The sequence below is a fragment of the Elephas maximus genome, chromosome 5 (assembly GCF_024166365.1).
Source record: "Elephas maximus indicus isolate mEleMax1 chromosome 5, mEleMax1 primary haplotype, whole genome shotgun sequence".
NCBI lineage: Eukaryota > Metazoa > Chordata > Mammalia > Proboscidea > Elephantidae > Elephas > Elephas maximus.
In genome coordinates this window covers 105,833,297-105,852,445 of record NC_064823.1, presented here as the reverse complement: position 1 = coordinate 105,852,445, position 19,149 = coordinate 105,833,297, and the positions used below count along the sequence as shown (strand labels likewise).

General features: G+C 38.6%; 1 protein-coding gene across 2 annotated transcripts in view; it reads left to right on the top strand.

The window, feature by feature from the left end:
• Positions 1 to 15,193, top strand: part of TMEM165 (transmembrane protein 165) — a 42,608-nt gene extending 27,415 nt beyond the window's left edge. For both annotated transcript variants that reach the window (XM_049886920.1, XM_049886921.1), the window contains 5 exons: positions 2,444 to 2,669; positions 7,430 to 7,605; positions 8,133 to 8,315; positions 13,599 to 13,704; positions 14,474 to 15,193. In XM_049886920.1, coding sequence (XP_049742877.1) covers positions 2,444 to 2,669; positions 7,430 to 7,605; positions 8,133 to 8,315; positions 13,599 to 13,704; positions 14,474 to 14,550 — 768 coding nt within the window. In that variant the 3' untranslated portion in view covers positions 14,551 to 15,193. The remainder of the gene's footprint in view (positions 1 to 2,443; positions 2,670 to 7,429; positions 7,606 to 8,132; positions 8,316 to 13,598; positions 13,705 to 14,473) is intronic.
• The last annotated feature ends 3,956 nt before the right edge of the window (positions 15,194 to 19,149 follow it).

Sequence of the window (19,149 nt, the reverse complement as noted above, 5' to 3'; positions counted from 1 at the left end):
AGAAGTGGCTGTCAGGGCTGCCCTTTGGATTTAATCCTAACATGAGTATTTTCTAAATTGCCCTAATTTTTAGCTCAGAAGTTTAGTCTGAGTAATACTTAAATTATTCTGATCTTAAATGTGGAATTTGGGAGTCAAATTTCTGCCATGTGTTAAGGAATGACATACACACTAAGAATTTTTATTTGTATCTCTGACATATGTACTAGGGTCTTTGTAGTAAGTGTAATACTGTTTCTGTCCTGACAGAAATTATACATTTTCTTAGTTTTTTTTTTTTTTTTTCCTATTTAGATTTCTGGATCATAGGCTTTAAGAATTAATTATAGATAGGCTCTTAGGATTGGAAGTGATTTTATCTAGTCCAGGGTTTCTTATCTTCAGAATTGTTGACATGTTGGATTAGATAATCTTTGTTGTCGGGGGCTGTCTTGTGCATCGTAGGAATGTTTAATAGCATCTCTAACCTCTACCTGGAAACCCTGGTGGCGTAGTGGTTAAGTGCTATGGCTGCTAACCAAAGGGTTGGCAGTTCGAATCCGCCAGGCACTCCTTGGAAACTCTATGGGGCAGTTCTACTCTGTCCTATAGGGTTGCTGTGAGTCGGAATCGACTCAGTGGCACTGGGTGTGTCTGTGAACCTCTACCCACTAGATGCCAGTGGTTCCTCCTCCAACTGTGACAACCAAAAATGTCTTTGTTGTTGTCTTTGGGTGCCATCGAGACATTGCCAGATGTCTCTTGGGAGGCAGAATTGCCCTTGATTGAGAACCACTGATCTAGCCTGTTTCCTGTAAGTAGTGGTTGCCTTGTTTGGAACTCTGGTGTTGAGAAGGGAATTTACTATCTTCTGTAGTAGTAGTCCATCCCAGCTTCAGGTAGCTCTCTGCGGTAGAAACCCTTTCTCTATACTAAGTTGGCATGTGCCTGACTCAGGCCGTGGTATTTTCAATTATGTCATATACATGTGAAGGCTGAACAATGAATAAGGAGGGCCAAAGAAGAATTGATGAATTTGAATTATGGTGCTGGCGAAGAATGTTGAGTATACCACGGACTGCCAGAAAAACAAATCTGTCTCAGAGCAAGTACAGCCAGAGTGCTGCATGGAAGTGAGGATGGTGAGACTTCATCTCACATACTTTGGACATGTTATCAGGAGGGATCAGTCCCTGGAGAAGGATATCATGTTTGGTAAAGTAGAGGGTCAGCAAAAAAGAGGAAGACTCTCAATGAGATGGATTGATATAGTGGCTGCAATAATGGTCTCAAACACAGCAATGACTATGAAGATGGCACAGGACTGGGCAGTGTTACATTCTGTTGTGCACAGGATTGCTGTGAGTCGCAACCAACTTGATGGCAGCTGACAACAACATATTAAGCTGTAACTTTTTTTAGCTCTGAGTCGTGGGAACATATGGAATGGATACATGCAGAGGTTCAGTTACTGTCTTTCTTTGCCCCTCAGTTGATGATGTTAGAGCCCAAGTCTGCAAACTTTTTTGTAAAGGGCCAGAGAGTAAATGTTTTTAGGCTTTGTAGGCCCACATGTTTGCGAGCCACATAAGATATCTGTCAGTCTCTGTCACATAATCTTCTTTTTCTCTGTATTTTATTTTTTCCCACAACGCTTTTAAACCGTAGACACCATTCTTTGTTTGCATGGGCTGGATTTGGCCCCCCACCCCAGTCATTTGCCGATCCCCAGGTTAGGGTCTCCTTTCCATCTTGGTCGATCGTCAGAGGGGCAGTGTCCTCTTCAAGTGTGCCTTAGAACCATGTTCAGAACTTTGGTTGAGGGCTGAGCAGCACAGAATGATGTTGGCCTTGCCACTGACTCCTTGAAGTAAACTGCTTATTGCCCTTTTGGAAGCTTTGTCACATCAACTTAAAATGACCTTAATGCCAGTGAAGACTGTGGTTTGTCTTTTCTATTAGGCCAAATTACCTTTTAGGATATTTTTAGTCTTCAGCATAGGACCACATTATTAAGCCTCATCTTGGGGAGAGTCAACCGTTGTTCTAGCCTATGGAGAACTTCCTGGATCCTGCTTTATCCTCTAAAGTGTTAAATGGAATTTCTCTCTGCTTCATGCCACTTGAATATTTGATAAACATAGCTAGGTCATAAATATTTGAATGAGACATAGCTAAGAACGTAATCTCAAATCACAAATACTTAGAAAACAAGGCAGTTTTGATGTATGGAAATAGTTGGTCTGGACTGTCCTTTTCATTAAAAATTGTAGAATTGTGTATAAATCTACATTGTAGCAACTGCCAGTCAGAGGTTACCATCATTAGTGATGGTTTTAAAAGTAATTAGACAGTAAGTCTGCTGAGCATGACAGAAGAACTGGATTTTATTCACATGGAAGCTAAAGATTTTAAATAATGATTTTTTCAAAAAGTAACTTTTTTTTTTTTTTTTTAATTATAGAAAGGTGCCACGCCAGCAGCTCCGGTTCATACTAATAATGAAGATCCAGCCACCCAAGCGAATCTGGGATTTATCCATGCATTTGTTGCTGCTATATCAGTTATCATTGTATCTGAACTGGGGGACAAGACATTCTTTATAGCTGCTATTATGGCAATGCGCTATAACCGTCTGACAGTGTTGGCTGGTGCTATGCTTGCCTTAGGCCTAATGACATGCTTATCAGGTGAGTGTGCTGTCTTCGCCCTAATGCGTTTACTGAATTAAGGGGAATGCATGGTACTTGGCAGGAGGGACCAGTCCCTGGAGAAGAAAATCGTGCTTAGTAGAGGGTCATCAAAAAAGAGGAAGACCCTCAACAAGATGGATTGACACAGTTGCCGCAGTAATGGGCTCAAGCGTAACAGTGATTGTGAGGATGGTGCGGGACCGGACAGTGTCTTGTCCTGTTGCACATAAGGTTGCTATGAGCCAGAACTGACTCGATGGCACCTAATAAATGGTATCTGGCATTTGGTCTAAGTTCCAGAATTTAGTGAATGGAAAATGGTTTTAGTACATACACTCCTAAAAACTATGTCGTATTTTCACAATGAAATTTTCAGCCCTTTACAGCCAAGATACACATTCCTCATTTATTTATCAGTTTTTTATCCTTGCTTTTGCTTTGTTTCTGCTTTCTGTTTGATCCGGATAAGCTTGTTTATATCTGATATCTCAGAAATAGGAGTCAAGCAACCACAGAGAATTGCATATTTTCCTATTGAAGGACCTTCAGGAGGTAATCAATAACTGAGGAGTCACTTTCAGCTCGTGTTCCATTAAGCTATTCTTACCCATTACGGTAAAGGAATGAAAATGTTCTTCTTAGTCAGATTCCCTGTTTATGTTACCATTTGATTGACTATTTAAAAAAAAAAAAAAAAGATTCTGACTCATGGTGACTGTGATGGGTAAGGTTGGGGGATGAGAGAGGCATAATTTCTATATGAAAATTGTTATCATTCCTTCCATCCTAACTGAGGCCAAAATACCCCATTTTTAATGTTTTGACCTTATTAGAAGCTTGTATAAGACAAGAAGACTCTAAGGCCTACTTCTGGTTTATGATGAGGAGACTTAACTTGACACCAGTATTTCAAACACACTCTCTGGTGCCCTGGGATATACGTATTTATTCACATGGTGGGGAAATGCACCATAGGAAGCTGGGTAAAAGGAAACTTTGTAAATTGGGCAAAGGGCAACTGTGAAGAAAGGATGTGAGAAAGGAGACCCTGCATGACTCTTGAACCACCAGCATTTTCAGGCAGATGAGTTTTAGCAAAGAGTAAATACGGCAGTTGAACTCTGGAAATTAATTCTTTAAAAAACCATTGATTCCATGTACGCTTGTAAAGTTTTTGTGTACCCTTGGGGGCATGTTAATGCTAGCTTGTGGACTGTGCATCTGCATCTGTTGTCTCTACTGTACCTCAGCATAGGGTACAGCGTAGGGCTAAGTACAGCGCAGACTGCCGGGCTTCACATCCAGGCTCTGTCCCTTACTTAGCTCTGTGCCCTGAGACAGGGATGATAGGAGTATTACTTCATAGTTATATTATTACTGTTACTCCTCCTCTTCCTCCTCATGACCTTCCTTCCCTTTTGCTGCTTATCCACTTGTCTCATTTCCGCCTCTCACACCATTGTAAAGGCTCCAATAATCAGCCTCCCTTAATACAAAGTTCAGTTTGCATCTTACTGATCCCCTCAGAACACATTCATGGGAATTCCCATTTTTTTACTCTTGTAGCTTCTGTGACAGCATGTGTTTCTAGTTACATTCCTCTGTCTCTGGAAATTTTTCTTTGTACTATAAATATTGATACTCCCCATGGCTTTATCCTTGGCCATTTCTTTCCCTTATACTAATGTCCTCACCAAGTGTTCTGAGTGTAGTCATAATGAAGTAAAAATTCATTGCTATCAAGTTGATTCCAACTTACGGTGACCCTATAGGCCAAAGTAGAAGCTGCCCCATAGGGTTCCCAAGGAGCGGCTGGTGGATTCGAACTGCTGACTTGGTTAGCAGCTGAGCTATTAACCACTATACCACCAAGGCTCCAACAATAAAGAAGTGATTCCCAAATTGCTGTCTTCACTCCAGATATTTTTCTTGGTGCTTTGCCATTGTCAAGAGGTAGAAGGCTCAGCCCATTAGGGAGCTCCATGTTGACTTGATACAAAACACTTGCTGAAAGAGAAATAAGGTGTCATATTGTTCCCAGAGCAAAAGTGTCCCAGAGGAGAGGCTTCCAAAGAGGAACAGTAACCAGGGGAAGAAAAACAAAGTTAGTGACCATGGTTTTTTTGCTCTTTTTAGAAATGTAATATGCAGAAGAAAATCTGGTATTGTGTCAGTAAATAAAACTTTTTTTTTAAAGATTACCTGAAGATGAAAGGAAGACTAATTTTAGGAGAGTTAAAAAGTTTCGGTACATTTCATTTCTAATTTTTTAACAGCCTTTTCAGGGAAATAATTTTAAATTTACCAAGTTGCAAAACAGTACAAAGAATATATACTTTTTACCCAGGTTTATCTCTTGTTAAACATATTACCTCATTTACTTTAACATCTGTGTTAGCGTTCTTCTTATCTATAAATAAAATTATGCATAACTATGTACACATTCATGTATATATATCTTTATCATATGCTGTTAGTTGCTATGGAGTTGATTCTGACTTATGGCGACCCCGTGTGTGCAGAATAGAACTGCTACATATGGTTTTCAGGGCTGTAATATTTCAGAAACAGATAGCCAGGCCTGTCTTCTGAGGTGTCTCTGGGTGGGTTCCAACTGCCAGACTTTCAGCTAGTGGTTGTGACCTTAACCGCAACTCCTGTGTATCAAATTGATATATACATATATGTGCTTGTGTGTATATACATATACCCATTGCTGTTGAGTCGATGCTAACTCACAGTGATCCTATAGGACAGAGTAGAACTGCCCCGTACAGTTTCCAAGGATGTGTGTGTAGGTATATATACATACACACATATATGCATATGTGTATATATAAGATGTACACGTACATATACATAGTACAAATATAGATGGGTACAGAAGTATAGGTTGCTACATCTCTCAACATGATTTTAAAGTCTTCAATTAGAAAAAAATTATTGTAAAATATATGTAACAAAGTTTGCTCTGTACACTTAAAAGTGGCCATTTTAGCCATTTTTCAGTATATAATTCAGTGGCATTAATTGTGTTCACCATGTTGTGCACCATTATCCATTTTCAGAATTTTACTCAGCACTCCTTCAGCAAGAACTCCCATTCCCTCCTTCCCCAGCCCCTGGTAACCACCAATACACTTTTGTTTCTGTGCATTTGCCTATTCTGGGTATTTCATATAAGTGGGATCATATATTTGCCCTGTTGTGTCTGATTTATTTCACTTAGCAGGTTTTTAAAGGTTTATCCTTGTCATAGCATGTATCAGAGTTCCATTTCTCTTTATGGCTGAGTAATACTTCCTTATATGTATACTATATACTGCATTTTGTTTATCCATTCATCTGTTGGTGGACACTCTGGTTGTTTCCACCTTTTGGCTGTTGTGAATAGTGCTGCAGTGAACATTGGTGTACAAGTCTCTGAGTCCCTGCTTCTTTTCAATTTTGTAATACAATGCAGTCGGGAAAATAGTTTGTGTATGTATTACACGTTTCATGTTCAGGCAGATTTCTAAGTGTCGTACCCCTTTTATAAAAAGAATTGGCGAAGTAAGGAGTACTTGCATTTACTGTGTATGTGTGGTGGGATCTTTTGGCCCTTTAACTACTGAGCTGATTTTACAGATGTAAATGTATTTCATATTTAAGGTTTGGGTTCTTGATGTAGCTCCAAGTATAGTTTTTTGTATAACTTCATAAACAGTTGTCATCTTTGCTTATCAGTAGGAAAGGTAATGAATAAAATTGAGTCTGTTGTAAACATTTTAATACATTTATAAGGAATTATTAGTTTTCATATCCAAAAAACCATAGCCAGTTGTCATAGAGTCTGTTCTGACTCTTGGTGACCCTATGTGTTTCAGAGTAGAACTGTGCTCGATAGGATTTTTGACTCTGATCTTTTGGAAGTATATCCGAGGCCTTTCTTCTGAGGCACTCCTGGGTAGATTTGAACCACTGACCTTTTAGTTAGTAGCTGAGTGCTTAACTGTATGCACCACCCAGGGGTTTGTTTCATGCCATATGAGAATCTTGTCATGATATTTCACTACACAATTTAAAGATGTATAATGAAGAAATACCACCTATGCATGAAATGGTCTAGTTACCAGGTTATAAAATCTTGAGATCCTTACTGGGCAACAAGGCTAACCTTTTACCTAAAGTTCTGTGCCCTGCACAACAGAAGTGGCGTTCTAGCCCCTGGCTGAACATGACTGAAGGGGAGTTCGGGATCTTATGAGAGGGACCAGTGGAATACGTACCATCTTCAGCTGGACCACTGATTTCTTTGATAAGCTATGTTAGGTCATTGGCTAGACCTAGGAGTTCAGTGTTGGTGGAATATTCAGTATTGTGCTGTATTTTCACTCATCTTACTGACTCCTCTTTCAGTTTTGTCAAAATGATGTGGCAATTTCTTCTCAGCTTGGTTTCTTTCTTTTCTCAAAATTTTCATTTTTATATTTGTTGAGAATATAAATCAGTATAATAGTATAGATTTAATATCTAAAGCTTTGGAAGTGTTTATCTTTCGGTTCTCTCATTCCTTATACTGAGGAAATAGGTGCTTGTGCAAAGGCTACATATAAAAACAAGTGGAATGATTTAAGGCTATTATGTTAGATTAGCTTCTAATGTGAAACATTTTTCCTTTAAAAGTGTGGTAAATTATGATTTCTGAAGTTAATTGTTCCTTTGACCAGTTATGATGCCTGATAGTTAACCAGGTGTACTGTTGCGTTTTCTTCCAGTGTTATTTGGCTATGCCACCACCGTCATCCCAAGGGTGTATACATACTATGTTTCCACTGCATTATTTGCCATTTTTGGCATTCGAATGCTTCGAGAAGGCTTAAAGATGAGCCCAGATGAGGGTCAAGAGGAACTAGAAGAAGTTCAAGCAGAAATAAAGAAGAAAGATGAAGAAGTGAGTCATAGCACTGCTAAATATCTGGACCAAAAAGGCACCAGGCAGAGGTTTTTCAGTGGTATGTGTGGTGTGTGTAGGCTACACAACAGAAGCTTATTTACCTCATTTCCATCCTTCTAGCTGGCTGTAATATGTTTCTGTTAGGGTTAGTGTGAATGTGGTGGAGGAAGAAAGCTGAGAGGTGAGTACTGAACATGAGTAATCAGGTTCCTTAGTTAGATTAGTTACATGCTCCTGAAAAGCAAAAACTATATTTTTATCATTTTACATGTTTCTTTAACAGCACCCAGGATAGTAAGTGGTTGGTAAATATTGTTAGGTTTATTTTGTTGGGGAGGAATGGAAGAATTAAGAATATAGCATTTGTTGCTGTGTGAAACTAATGCTTCAAAGGGGAAGTTTGGGGTCACACTTTAGTTCTTTTGGAGCATCTTCCACAGAACGTAAACACTTCAAACACCTTAAAAAGATTGATTTTGTGCTATTTTGGTATTAATGTCATTGGTTTTTTTTTTTAAATTTAGCTTCAACGAACTAAACTCTTAAATGGACCAGGAGATGTTGAAACGGCCACAAGCACAACAATACCTCAGAAAAAGTGGTTGAATTTTATTTCACCCATCTTTGTACAGGCTCTTACATTAACATTCTTAGCAGAATGGGGTGATCGCTCTCAACTAACTACAATCGTCTTGGCAGCTAGAGAGGTGAGTGAGATTTGAGGGAAGACTGCTTTTGCTACTCAGGCTACATTACAATGAATTTTAGTTACGTTGCTCCTGAGACCACTGGACAGAGTCAAGGTAGGCTGAGGGATTATCTCCACTTTGGTTTTAGATGTGATGGTCCTGCGAGTCTCTGTAATTAACTTTCTACCAGTTTCTACAGTCATCTTGTTGACTCCTCTTACCCTTAGTTTTGCTAAAATGATGTCATGGCAGTTGTCTTCTCAGCTTGCTTTTCTTTTCTCAAAACTTCCCTTTGCATACTTGTTGAGAATATAAACTGGTATAATGTTACTGAAGGTCACTTTGGGAGTACATACCTAAAGACTTACAAGTGTTATCATTTGTTTTTTCCATTTTATATAAAAAAAAAAAAAAAACCTGTTGCCGTCGAGTCGATTCCGATTCATAGCGACCCTATAGGACAGAGTGGAACTGCCCCATAGAGTTTCCAAGGAGTGCCTGGTGGGTTTGAACTGCCGACCCTTTGGTTAGCAGCCATAGCACTTAACCACTATGCCTCCAGGGTTTCCTCCATTTCATATGCTAAGGAATAATTGAGTGCTTGTGCAAACGTTACTTGTACAGGGCAGTCCCCAGGTCATGAATGAGATCGGTTCCTGTGTCTTGAAGGGTTAAGTCGAATTTGTAGGTAAGTCAGAATAGGCGCGTACAGTTCGCATTTCACCTTACTTTCAGTGCAAGAGAAGGCTTGAAGCCTTTGGAGTGATGTAACAGCTGCACGTGCAGCAAGTGAAGGTGATGGTGATGAAGAATTTGTTGACAGTAGGGGTTGGTTCAGTCGTTTCAAAGTGAGGGCAGATTATGTAACATTAAAGGGCAAGTCCGAGTTGTCCCTAAATCGGATGTTTGCAACCCAGGGACTGCCAGTATTTATTGCAACTTTGCTAGTGGAAAATTAGGAGTAGCCTCAGTGTTCAGCCAGAGGGGTACTGGTTCCATTATTTACAAATGTCTACGAAGCTCTTTGAATATTCGCTTTTAAACTTTAATGATAGGGAACAATGAGGTATTTTAAAAGCAGGTTTATTTTTAAAAGATACACAAAAAACAAAAGACTTAAGGAAATAAAAATGTTTACAGTGCTTGTCTTTGAGTACTGCTACCGTGAGTGATTTGTTTCCGTTTAGAAAATTTTTGTTGTCTTAGCTCCAGAATGGTTTAAGTCCCCATTCTTGCATTTGCTCTGCAGATTAAGAGTCTGAGGCCCAGAAAGATGGGTGACTTGGCCAATGACATAAGCTAGTTGATCACAGAGGCAAAGATTAGAGCTGACTAAGGCTGTCTTGTCTGCCATCCAGCTTGTTCTACTATATCATGTTCATAATTGTTAAATACCACTTATTTTAAAAATACCTCGTTTTTAAATTTTTAAATCATTCTTTTGAGAGAAGTAGTAGAAATTTTATATGAGGTGTCTGTTATTGTTCACAGATTAAGATTTACTCAGAATGGAAAGCAGTAGCTACTCTTCAGGCTTTTCTTGATCTTAACTGTCTTATTATCTACTTTAATAGCTATTAAATGGCATTTTTTATCAGATGGTAGGATTCAGATGACAGGCTTGATTTGGATTTGTTTTCAACTCCTAGGAAATGTCTACTAGAAAAGTTCTGTCATACAGGTTGCAATTTAAAATATAAAGCAAAGTGTTGAGGGCTAGGACTAAACTAGTTGAGACAGGGCAGTTTTGTTAGAGAAGCCTTGAAAATGCTGTATTTTGGGGAAAAAAATGGGGGGGGGGAACCTGATTTTTCATTTGGTTCCTATATATTAAAGCAAGCTTTCTTTAAAAATGTGCCCTATATTTTTCTTGATTTCTAGCCTTTTTTCTTGCCAGAATTGGGACTTGAAAGTGACGGTTTTGCTGTGGTGGTGGTGGTTCTGCTGTGGTGAGCTATCATGCTGGCGGAATCATTGCATTTTCTCTGTACTGTCTTCTGTATGGCTCAGAGTGACTTGCAAAAGGCTCAAGACTGGCCCTGTCTGTACGGTTTACTTTGGTCTGTTGCTTCTAGCAGCGTGACACACACTGCCTGGGTTTTAGCTTCTTGCTGTGACCACATTACTTCATCTCCCTGCATTTCCTTATCTGAAAATGGGGATCCTCTACACTTCGGGCTGTTCTGTGGATGAAGTAAGATAATGCAGGGCATTTAGCATAGTCCCTGACATCTTAAGCACCCCATGTTGGCCACCCTTCCACACTACCAGCACTGCAGCGGTCTTTAGTGGACTCTTCTGGGGTAGAAATAATGGTTGTCTGTTTTTGTTTCTTTCCCATTCCTGATTTTTTTGTGTGAACCATGCAGTCGTCTAGCTAAATCCATTTTAGTATGCAGCTTTCGCTCAGCTTCCAGCATGATTTAGTATTTCTCAAACTGGATTTCACAGGATCCTAGAGTCCATGGAGATGTTAACGGGCATTGGGGGAAGGGGAGGAAAGGAGGTGCCAGGGTCAGGTAAATTTGGCAAATAATATATCCCTTTTCTTGAAGATTCAGTATACAAATTAACAAAGACTAAAAAATCTTGAAGGAATTTTAAAATTTTATTTAATCCAATGATTTTTCAGGTAGCACTTGTAAACAGAATGAAACCATCTTCTGGGATACCAGTTTTAGAAGCTATAAAACACAAACAGGATTTGAGAAAAATAGTCCCACTCTGATTTTTCACAGTAATGTTTCAAATTGTTTCCGTTTTCCAGTCTTTGACACACACTGTCCACTCCACAACAGACAACATTACCCCTACTTCACCAATTACAGTGGAAGTCTTTTCTCTCCTGTCATATTCTGGATCCCAGCTCTCCATCCCTAGCCCCTTTAATAGCTTTACATCTTTGCTTTCTCTCAGCCCCATTTTGTGAGCATTTTAGCATTCATAAGTTTTTCTCATCTTAAAAAAAAAAAAGGAGCCTCCTTCCTCAATTCTTCTCTTCCGAATACCACTCTCTTTCCCTCCCTCCAATCTCAAAGTTATTGGCTATGATAGGAACAAGAGTTGGCTCTACTTTCCTGCCTATACTCATTGGAATCTAGTTTCTGACCTTACCAGTAATAGTGATCTAGTGCTTTGAGTTTGCTGCACCATTGGCAATAACCATAACCACTAAGGGTCCTCTTGGATGATAAATTCCTGGTCACTTTTTCAGTCTCCTTTGGACTCCTGTTCCTCTGTCATCTCTTGAATGTAGCTTTCCTCATAATTGTGTTGTCAGCATTCTTCTCCTGCATTCTTTCCCAGCGCTATTATATTCAATCCTGTTGCTTATTCACCATCTAATTTAACTCCTGGACTTTACTTTTAACTCCACTTGCCACTGCTCCTACATTTTTTATCACATTGGTATTACCATAATTCATTCAGGCTGGAAACACTTGATGTCACATCTTTGATTTGTCCCGTTTCGTTACCCCCATTGATTTACTTGAGGAGCCCTGGTGGCTCCTCCCTTCACTTACTCTTGACTTTACCCTTTAGCTTTTCTAGCGATTTATCTTTCCTGATGATGTGTGTCCAAAGTAAACAAGCTGAAGTCTCACCACCTTGCTTCTAAGGAGCATTCTTGTATTTCTTCTAAGACTGATTTGTTTGTTCTTTTGGCAGCCAATGGTATATTCGGTATTCTTCGCCAGCACAATTCAAATGCATCAGTTCTTTTTATTTTCTTTTTTCTGATGCTTTTGCATGCATGAGACGGTAAGAACAGGGCTTACAAATATAAACTGTTTATCTTGTGTAGATGTTAGTAAAATACAAATTCATTAAAAGGTGTAATTGAATTCATAGTAGCTTTTTGTCAACATATTTTCACAGCCAATGGATATTAAAAATAAATCATTGTGTGGAAGTGAGAAATTTTTGGCCTTAAAAATGTGTCCTGAAAGATTGGGAAATCATAGGTGGAGACCATATTTACTGATTCTGCTGAAAATTTCTTACATAGCTATAAGAAATTTTGGGTCAGTTGCACCTTAATCATCAAAGTGACTTCTTTGCTTTTTAGAACTCTAAAGGGGTCTCCTGCAGTAGGTTTGCCCAAGCGCAATACGTCATTTGTTTTCTTAACTGCTGCTTCCGTGGACATTGACTGTTGATGCAAATAGAATGAAATTGTTGACAACTTCGATTTTTTTCCCCATTTATCATGATTTGCTTTTCAGTCTAGTGAGGATTTTTGTTTTGTACACTTTCAGGCATAATCCACACTGAAGGCTGTAGTCTTTGACCTTCATTATATGGCTTCTTGATTTCTCTCCAGTCCATCTACTTTTCTCTGCCTGTATTCTCCCATCTGAATCCAGGCCTCCATCATTTCTTATCAGGGCTATGGCAGTAGCCACCCAGTTAATCACCCTCCCTTCAGGCTTGTTCCCCTCGTTTGTTCTGTACACTAGACCTTTAAAGCATAAATCTGTTGTTATTCCCCAGCTAAAAACTAATAAGTGTCTTAGGGTTAAGTCTACTAAGTTTATAAGGGGCCTTCCTGACCCACCTCCCACCTACCTTGCTGGGCTCTTCAATTGTGAATTTTTGATTCTCTCTAGAAATACTAACGTTCTTTGTAGGTATCTTACTGCTGGCATGTTGCCTTCAGCTTCCCTCCCCCACAAAACAAAATCACACTGTCTTGCCAACTCCTGCTCATTCTTCAGGGCTCTTTTCCAGAAAACCTTGACTGATCCCCGAAATCTGAGTGCCTGCAGCCTGCTCTGGTAGCAAGTGTTTATTTAAAGAATACTGTTTCCCTGGCACTGAGGATACATTGAGAATAGGGAGACTGGGTCTCTGCCTGCAGGGAGGTTGTCATACTGTATCATCAAGGCTTAGTTTTCTCACAGTATCAAACAGTACCTGAGGGAAGACATGTCTGGCGTAAAAATCTCCCTAGCACTTGGCACATAATATTGGCTGTGAATGAAGTTTAATAACTGCTGAAAGGCTGAATAGCTTCTTTTCATTAGGGTTATTTTAACTTTACAAATTAATTTTTTTCTCTTTTTAGGTCTAGTCCTAATTGTAATATGTACAGTTGGTACATGTTACATTAAGTGGCTTAGTAAAAAAAGATTTTAAGTATAATTTCTTTTCATAAATTATACACATGAATTTTTAGAATTGTTCTATGATTTTTTCGCTGTTGTTGACTTCCATTTTCAGTGCTGCTTTGTAGTTACTTTTCTCAAATAGCACTTTCCCCCTTGGTTTTAAATTAATGCTAGGTGTGCTTGTTTCCAGGACCCCTTTGGTGTAGCAGTGGGTGGAACAGTGGGCCACTGCTTATGCACTGGGCTGGCAGTCATTGGAGGGAGAATGATAGCACAAAAAATCTCTGTCAGAACTGGTAAGTCTTTTTTTTCTTTATAAAGCAAACACTTTTTTTTAGAATCACTTAGAGATTAGAAAAAGGGAATTAGCTTTTATCATTTAGGTTTTTACTTCTAACATATACCCAGCCTTTGTAATTAAGATGTGTTAGAGGTCCTGAGGTCTTAAGTATTGCCCTTAGTCTTACAAATATAAACTGTTTATCTTGTGTAGATGTCAGTAAAATACAAATTCATTAAAAGGTATAACTGAATTCATAGTAGCTTTTTGTCAACATATTTTCACAGCCAGTGGATATTAAAAATAAATCACTGTGTGGAAGTGAGAAATTTTTGACCTTAAAAATGTGTCCTGAAAGATTGGGAAGTCATAGGTGGAGACCATATTTACTGATTCTGCTGAAAATTTCTTATATAGCTATAAGAAACTGTTAGCTCCTAAAGATGGGCTAAATACAGTCTCTTTAATAGTCAGGAATTGTCCAACATTCCCTTTTATAAATGGGTTTTAAAATGAGTTACAGTTCTGTCATTGCTTGTCAGCATTTTCTCCATTTACTGTGTAATTTTGTCACTTTTCAAAACAGTGCTAGAGAAGAAACTACTTCTCACTGTACAGCGTCAGGCATGTGTTCTTTCCTGTAAACAGAGTGAAGTGGTTATAATTTGTTTTCAAGGTTTATTAGATTCCAAGATTAATGGGCAACATCGTAGCTCCCTGATATTTGTACATTATCAAGCTATAGGAACTTTACCTTATTTAACTTTTTTTTCCTTCTCTTCCAGTGACAATCATAGGAGGCATCGTTTTTTTGGCGTTTGCATTTTCTGCACTATTTATAAGTCCTGATTCTGGTTTTTAACAGGCTTGTTTTTTCATTTGTGTTTAGTTGAAGATAGGTAACTCTTGTCTTTCTGTACATAGTGTACACTATAACTAAAAACGATAGAAAATACTGTATTTTGTAGCACTGATTTGTGAGTTTGAACCATTTAATGAGAGTATTAGGTCCAAAAGAGATAATCATTGATTCTATTTGCAACATGGATTTTTAAAAGAAACCTAATCTCTAAGTGTGGATTGTTTTTTTTTTCTCCAGCGTAATTATGTTAATATGGTCTCCTTTTTTTTGTACATGCAGAACCACTGTGTGGTGGAGTCTACCACTTGATTTTCTTTCAGCACTGACCCCTTTATAAAGAATATAAATTTTCTCCTGGATCACCAAGGTGTTTTAAGATGTCTACCTTAAAATTTTTCTTGGGGGAAGAATGAATATCTTTTAAAACACTTCTTAAGCCAATAAGCAATTTAATCGAATCTTTTCAAAATTGGGATCTTTTAAAAAAAGAGAGAGAGAGAAATATGATACTATTATTATACCAATAGGAAGACACAATAAGACTTGTTTGCCAGATCCATCCCTCCTCCTTTTTTTAAAATTGGGTAAAAAACCCAATATAAAAACAGTCAATATTTGACAATGTGGAATTACCAAATTAAAAGAATACTATGAATGTATTCATATTTTTTCTATATTGAATATACAATGTAACATAGATACAATGTAAATAAAGGCGGTATGACCGGTGCTTGTTTTTCCTTTTGTTATACAAGTTCCTAACTTTTTATCAAAGTAGTGTTAATATATAGACCAGTTTCTAAAGATGAAATATTAAATACTGAGCTATGCCTAAAGTAGCTCAACAGGAGTTAGCCATTGTTCTACAGCACGTCATACTTAACCCTCACAATTCTGTGAGGTAGTAAGTACTAGTATTATCCTTCTCTTAAAGCTGAAAAAGGTAAAAGAGTAACTTGCCCAAGGTTCCATGGTAGAGCTGGGAGTCAACCAAGCAGTTTAATTCCAGAGCCTACAGTCATTCACTACGCGAAGGCTACCTCATTTTATCATAGCAATTTCAGTAATCACTGTCATTGAAGTATATTCTAACTTGACTACTAACTAGACTCCATGCAAGCAGCATTTAATAGCTGCTTTCCCGCAGCGTGACGTGTTTTATTACCGTATGCAGTAATACTGCTGTAACTTGTGTCTTTAAACCCAAGGGACAGACAGTTCTATAGAAACATTCACGTTTTCCTGTGTGAAGTGTAACAGTAGGTCCAGGGCAATTCAAGTTTACTAGCTACTGCAGAGGTCTGTGATGCACAGTGACTTGTAATTTGAAGAGACTGTGAAAGCACCTTAAATACACAGCCTTGTCAACACAGCCACCATTCTGCAGTAATATGGGAAGACAGTTAACTACTAGTGTGAAGAGGTCTAAAAGTGACTGTCAGCTAAAAAGTGGCACATACTGATGAAGAAAAAATCTTTTTGGAAACTTAAAAATACGGGTTACAGGTAGAAAACCATTAACTAAGCACTTCGGGAAGATTCCTCGTTAGGTGCCTTAACTCCATCTTTGCTTTCCGCAGTCAGACACCCCTAATGATGCCTGGTGAGGCACTGTGGCTCAATGGTAGAATTCTTGCCTCAGGAGACCCAGTTTCAACCCCTGACGAATGCACTTCATCTGCTGCCACCACTCATCTGTCAGTGGGGGTCTGTGTGTGTTGCTACAAGGTGGACAGGTTTTAGCAGAGCTTCCAGACTAAGACGGACTTGCAAGGAAAGTCTGATAACCTACTTTTGAAAAATCAGCTAATGAAAACCTATGGGTCAAAAATAGTTCAATCTGCAACTGATTGGACAGTGTTGTGTTCCATTGTGCATGGGGTCGCCATGAGTTGGGGCCAGCTTGACAACAACTATGCCTTAGGCTATTACGAACAGGGAGATGGAGGAATAGTTCTTTTCCAAGAAAAGAAAGAACAATTCCCCTGTTAGAAAGTAGCTGCCACTATCACAGTCCAAACTTGATGGTTAAGGTAACCTGGTCCCAGTACTGGTACAGCATGTTTGAGTAAACAGCACAGCTTTCTGAGGCACCACGATCTTGTAGCAGGACAGAACTATTCTGAGAGAACCTGGTAGCTCAGGTCTAAGCTACAATGTAAAAATAGCTAATGTTGAATAAAAAATGAGAATGTTAATAATGATTTTTAAATATTTAATAGCCTTTCTTTAAAGTCAAACTAGTGTGATTCTTACAAGTTATGTGCTAAATAAAGCAAGTGTTAATTTTTGAGAAATGCAGGTAATACTGGAAAAAAAAATCATAGCACTGAGGTATTTTTTATTTTTAAAACTGAATACGGAAACAAAAGGCTGGATCTAATTTTTACATTTATAAAAAAAAGCCACTGCTTGGCTCTTTTGCTATATTTTTAGGTTCTGAATACATTATGAGGCCATAGGGAAGAGCATTATACTAGTACATGTAGTTTTAAAAAGCTATGCACATCATAACCTGGAACAGTGATCATACAGCAAGAGGCCTGAGTGGAGGTAGGCTAAAACACATTTTAACTTTCTTCAAAGGATAGCTTTGAAAAGCAAGAAAAACAACTGTAACCGATGGTAACACCAAATTAAAATGGCAATATTGGTAACAAAATGATCCACATATTTCATACAATGTTGTATTTCCAAACATAGCTCATGAAAATCAGCAGAGAACCTAATATAGCACCGTTGAAACCATTCCTTATCCCTCGTGTTTCTGTGCAATTTTTGATTTTGGCAGACTACCTGGAAAGTTTGTCAGTCTTCATTTTGGTAAATCAGTTTGGATTTCAATTAAATGTTTTCTTTAGGAAAAGACATTCTTAAGATCAGTTAGCCATTTATAGCTCCACTCTTGTGGATTTAAGAATGACGAGCTACATCTACTTTTTATTTAAAACCGAGAACCAAGCAACAAGGACAGCAGTGTCCAGAGCAGCACACTACGAACCACACAGAACGTCAGAATCTGGTGTGTGTTTTTACAACTACAAATGATGCCAACAAGTAGAAATTTACAAAAACTTTGTTTTGTACTAGCTGGTTTCAATACAGCAGTGAATTAAACTTGTCTTTGGGCTTCAGTCTTTACATAAAGTGAACGTGAAAGTGCCACACTAAGGCCCCTTTCTCAACTTTTACCACAGTAAAATAGGTTTAAAAAAAATTCTATAATGGCCTAAATTACAGCTTTTTTTCCCCCACAGAAAAAAATGGACATTTCCTGGCCAAAATCTTTTTTTTTGCTTGAAGATGATTGTCTAGTTACATAACATCGATTAGAAGTTACATAGCTTTTCCTACATTTTAACTTCTTAGTGCTGGCACAGCCGTCACCAGCAGTGAACTTGCTCCAATACAGGCAAACTCAAACACGCATTACAGAACATTTGAATGTCGTTTTATTAAGCGATGTCACAGTTTGTTCGCTCAGAAATTTAAAAGCAGACGTTTGAGAACATCACATCTTCAATTTAACTCTTGAGCAACTTTTTTTTACATCATTAAATCCAGCTTGTGGTTGATGGGGTTTAATTTCCATGCTCTAAGGGAGTCCCTGGGTGGTGCAAACAGTTAACACTGGGCTGCTAAGGGAAAGGTTGGAGGTTCAAGTCAACTCAGAGGCGCCTAGGAAGAAAGGCCTGGCGGTCTACATCTGAAAAATCAGCCACTGAAAACCCTGTAGAGCACAGTTCTCCTCTGACACACATGGGGTCACAATGAGCTGAAATTGACAGCAACTGGTAAGGGACCCCAAAAGCTAAATACCGTGCCCTGTACCTGGCCTGTGGGACTCGAGCTGCCCTGGGAGCCCTGAAGTATCATACTGTGTTCTAATACATATCAGCAAGAAGTGTTCTCAAGTTTCTAGGCTTTAAATGTTCAAACACTGCTTCACTGGAGAGTCCTGTGTGTGGAGGTTTTGTTTTTTTAAAGAAGCAAGTAGCATGCGAAGACAGCAAACATCTTTTGTAGAAAAGTTTACAGTGTGTACACATTGTTCCACCTATATTTAAGGACTTGAAATGAACTTTAATATGGATATGATAACAACAGCCAATAGAAGCTGCTGATTGCTTTACTTATGTTTCCCAAAATGGGCAAAATAGGGGTAAAATCGAGGCAAAGTGTGCCACTGGTTCTGTCATACTGGCCTTTGGCTGTGTTGGGGAAGTCATTATACAAAAAGTGCCCATAAAATGGAGAAGGCAGCAAGTGAAATTAGAAAAAGGTTGGAGCTTTAGGAAGCTGATCTTAGAGTTACCTTTATTGATTTTTCTGAAATGAGCTGAGACCAGGAGGGCTGTGCAGGGGCATCTGGACTGAGCCCTCTACTGCCATCCTGAAGTAAAGCAGACACAGATGCCCATGAAGAGTCATCTCATATGAGCGCTAGAGACTGCACCCCAAGTGAGAGGAGCTGGTTCTCTAAACGATGACGCTGAACATCAAAACCACAAATTAAATACAGGACACTGAAATCACTCTGATAAGACAACACAAAGATATTAAAAACAAATAAATACACTTAGCCATTTTTATTCAAGA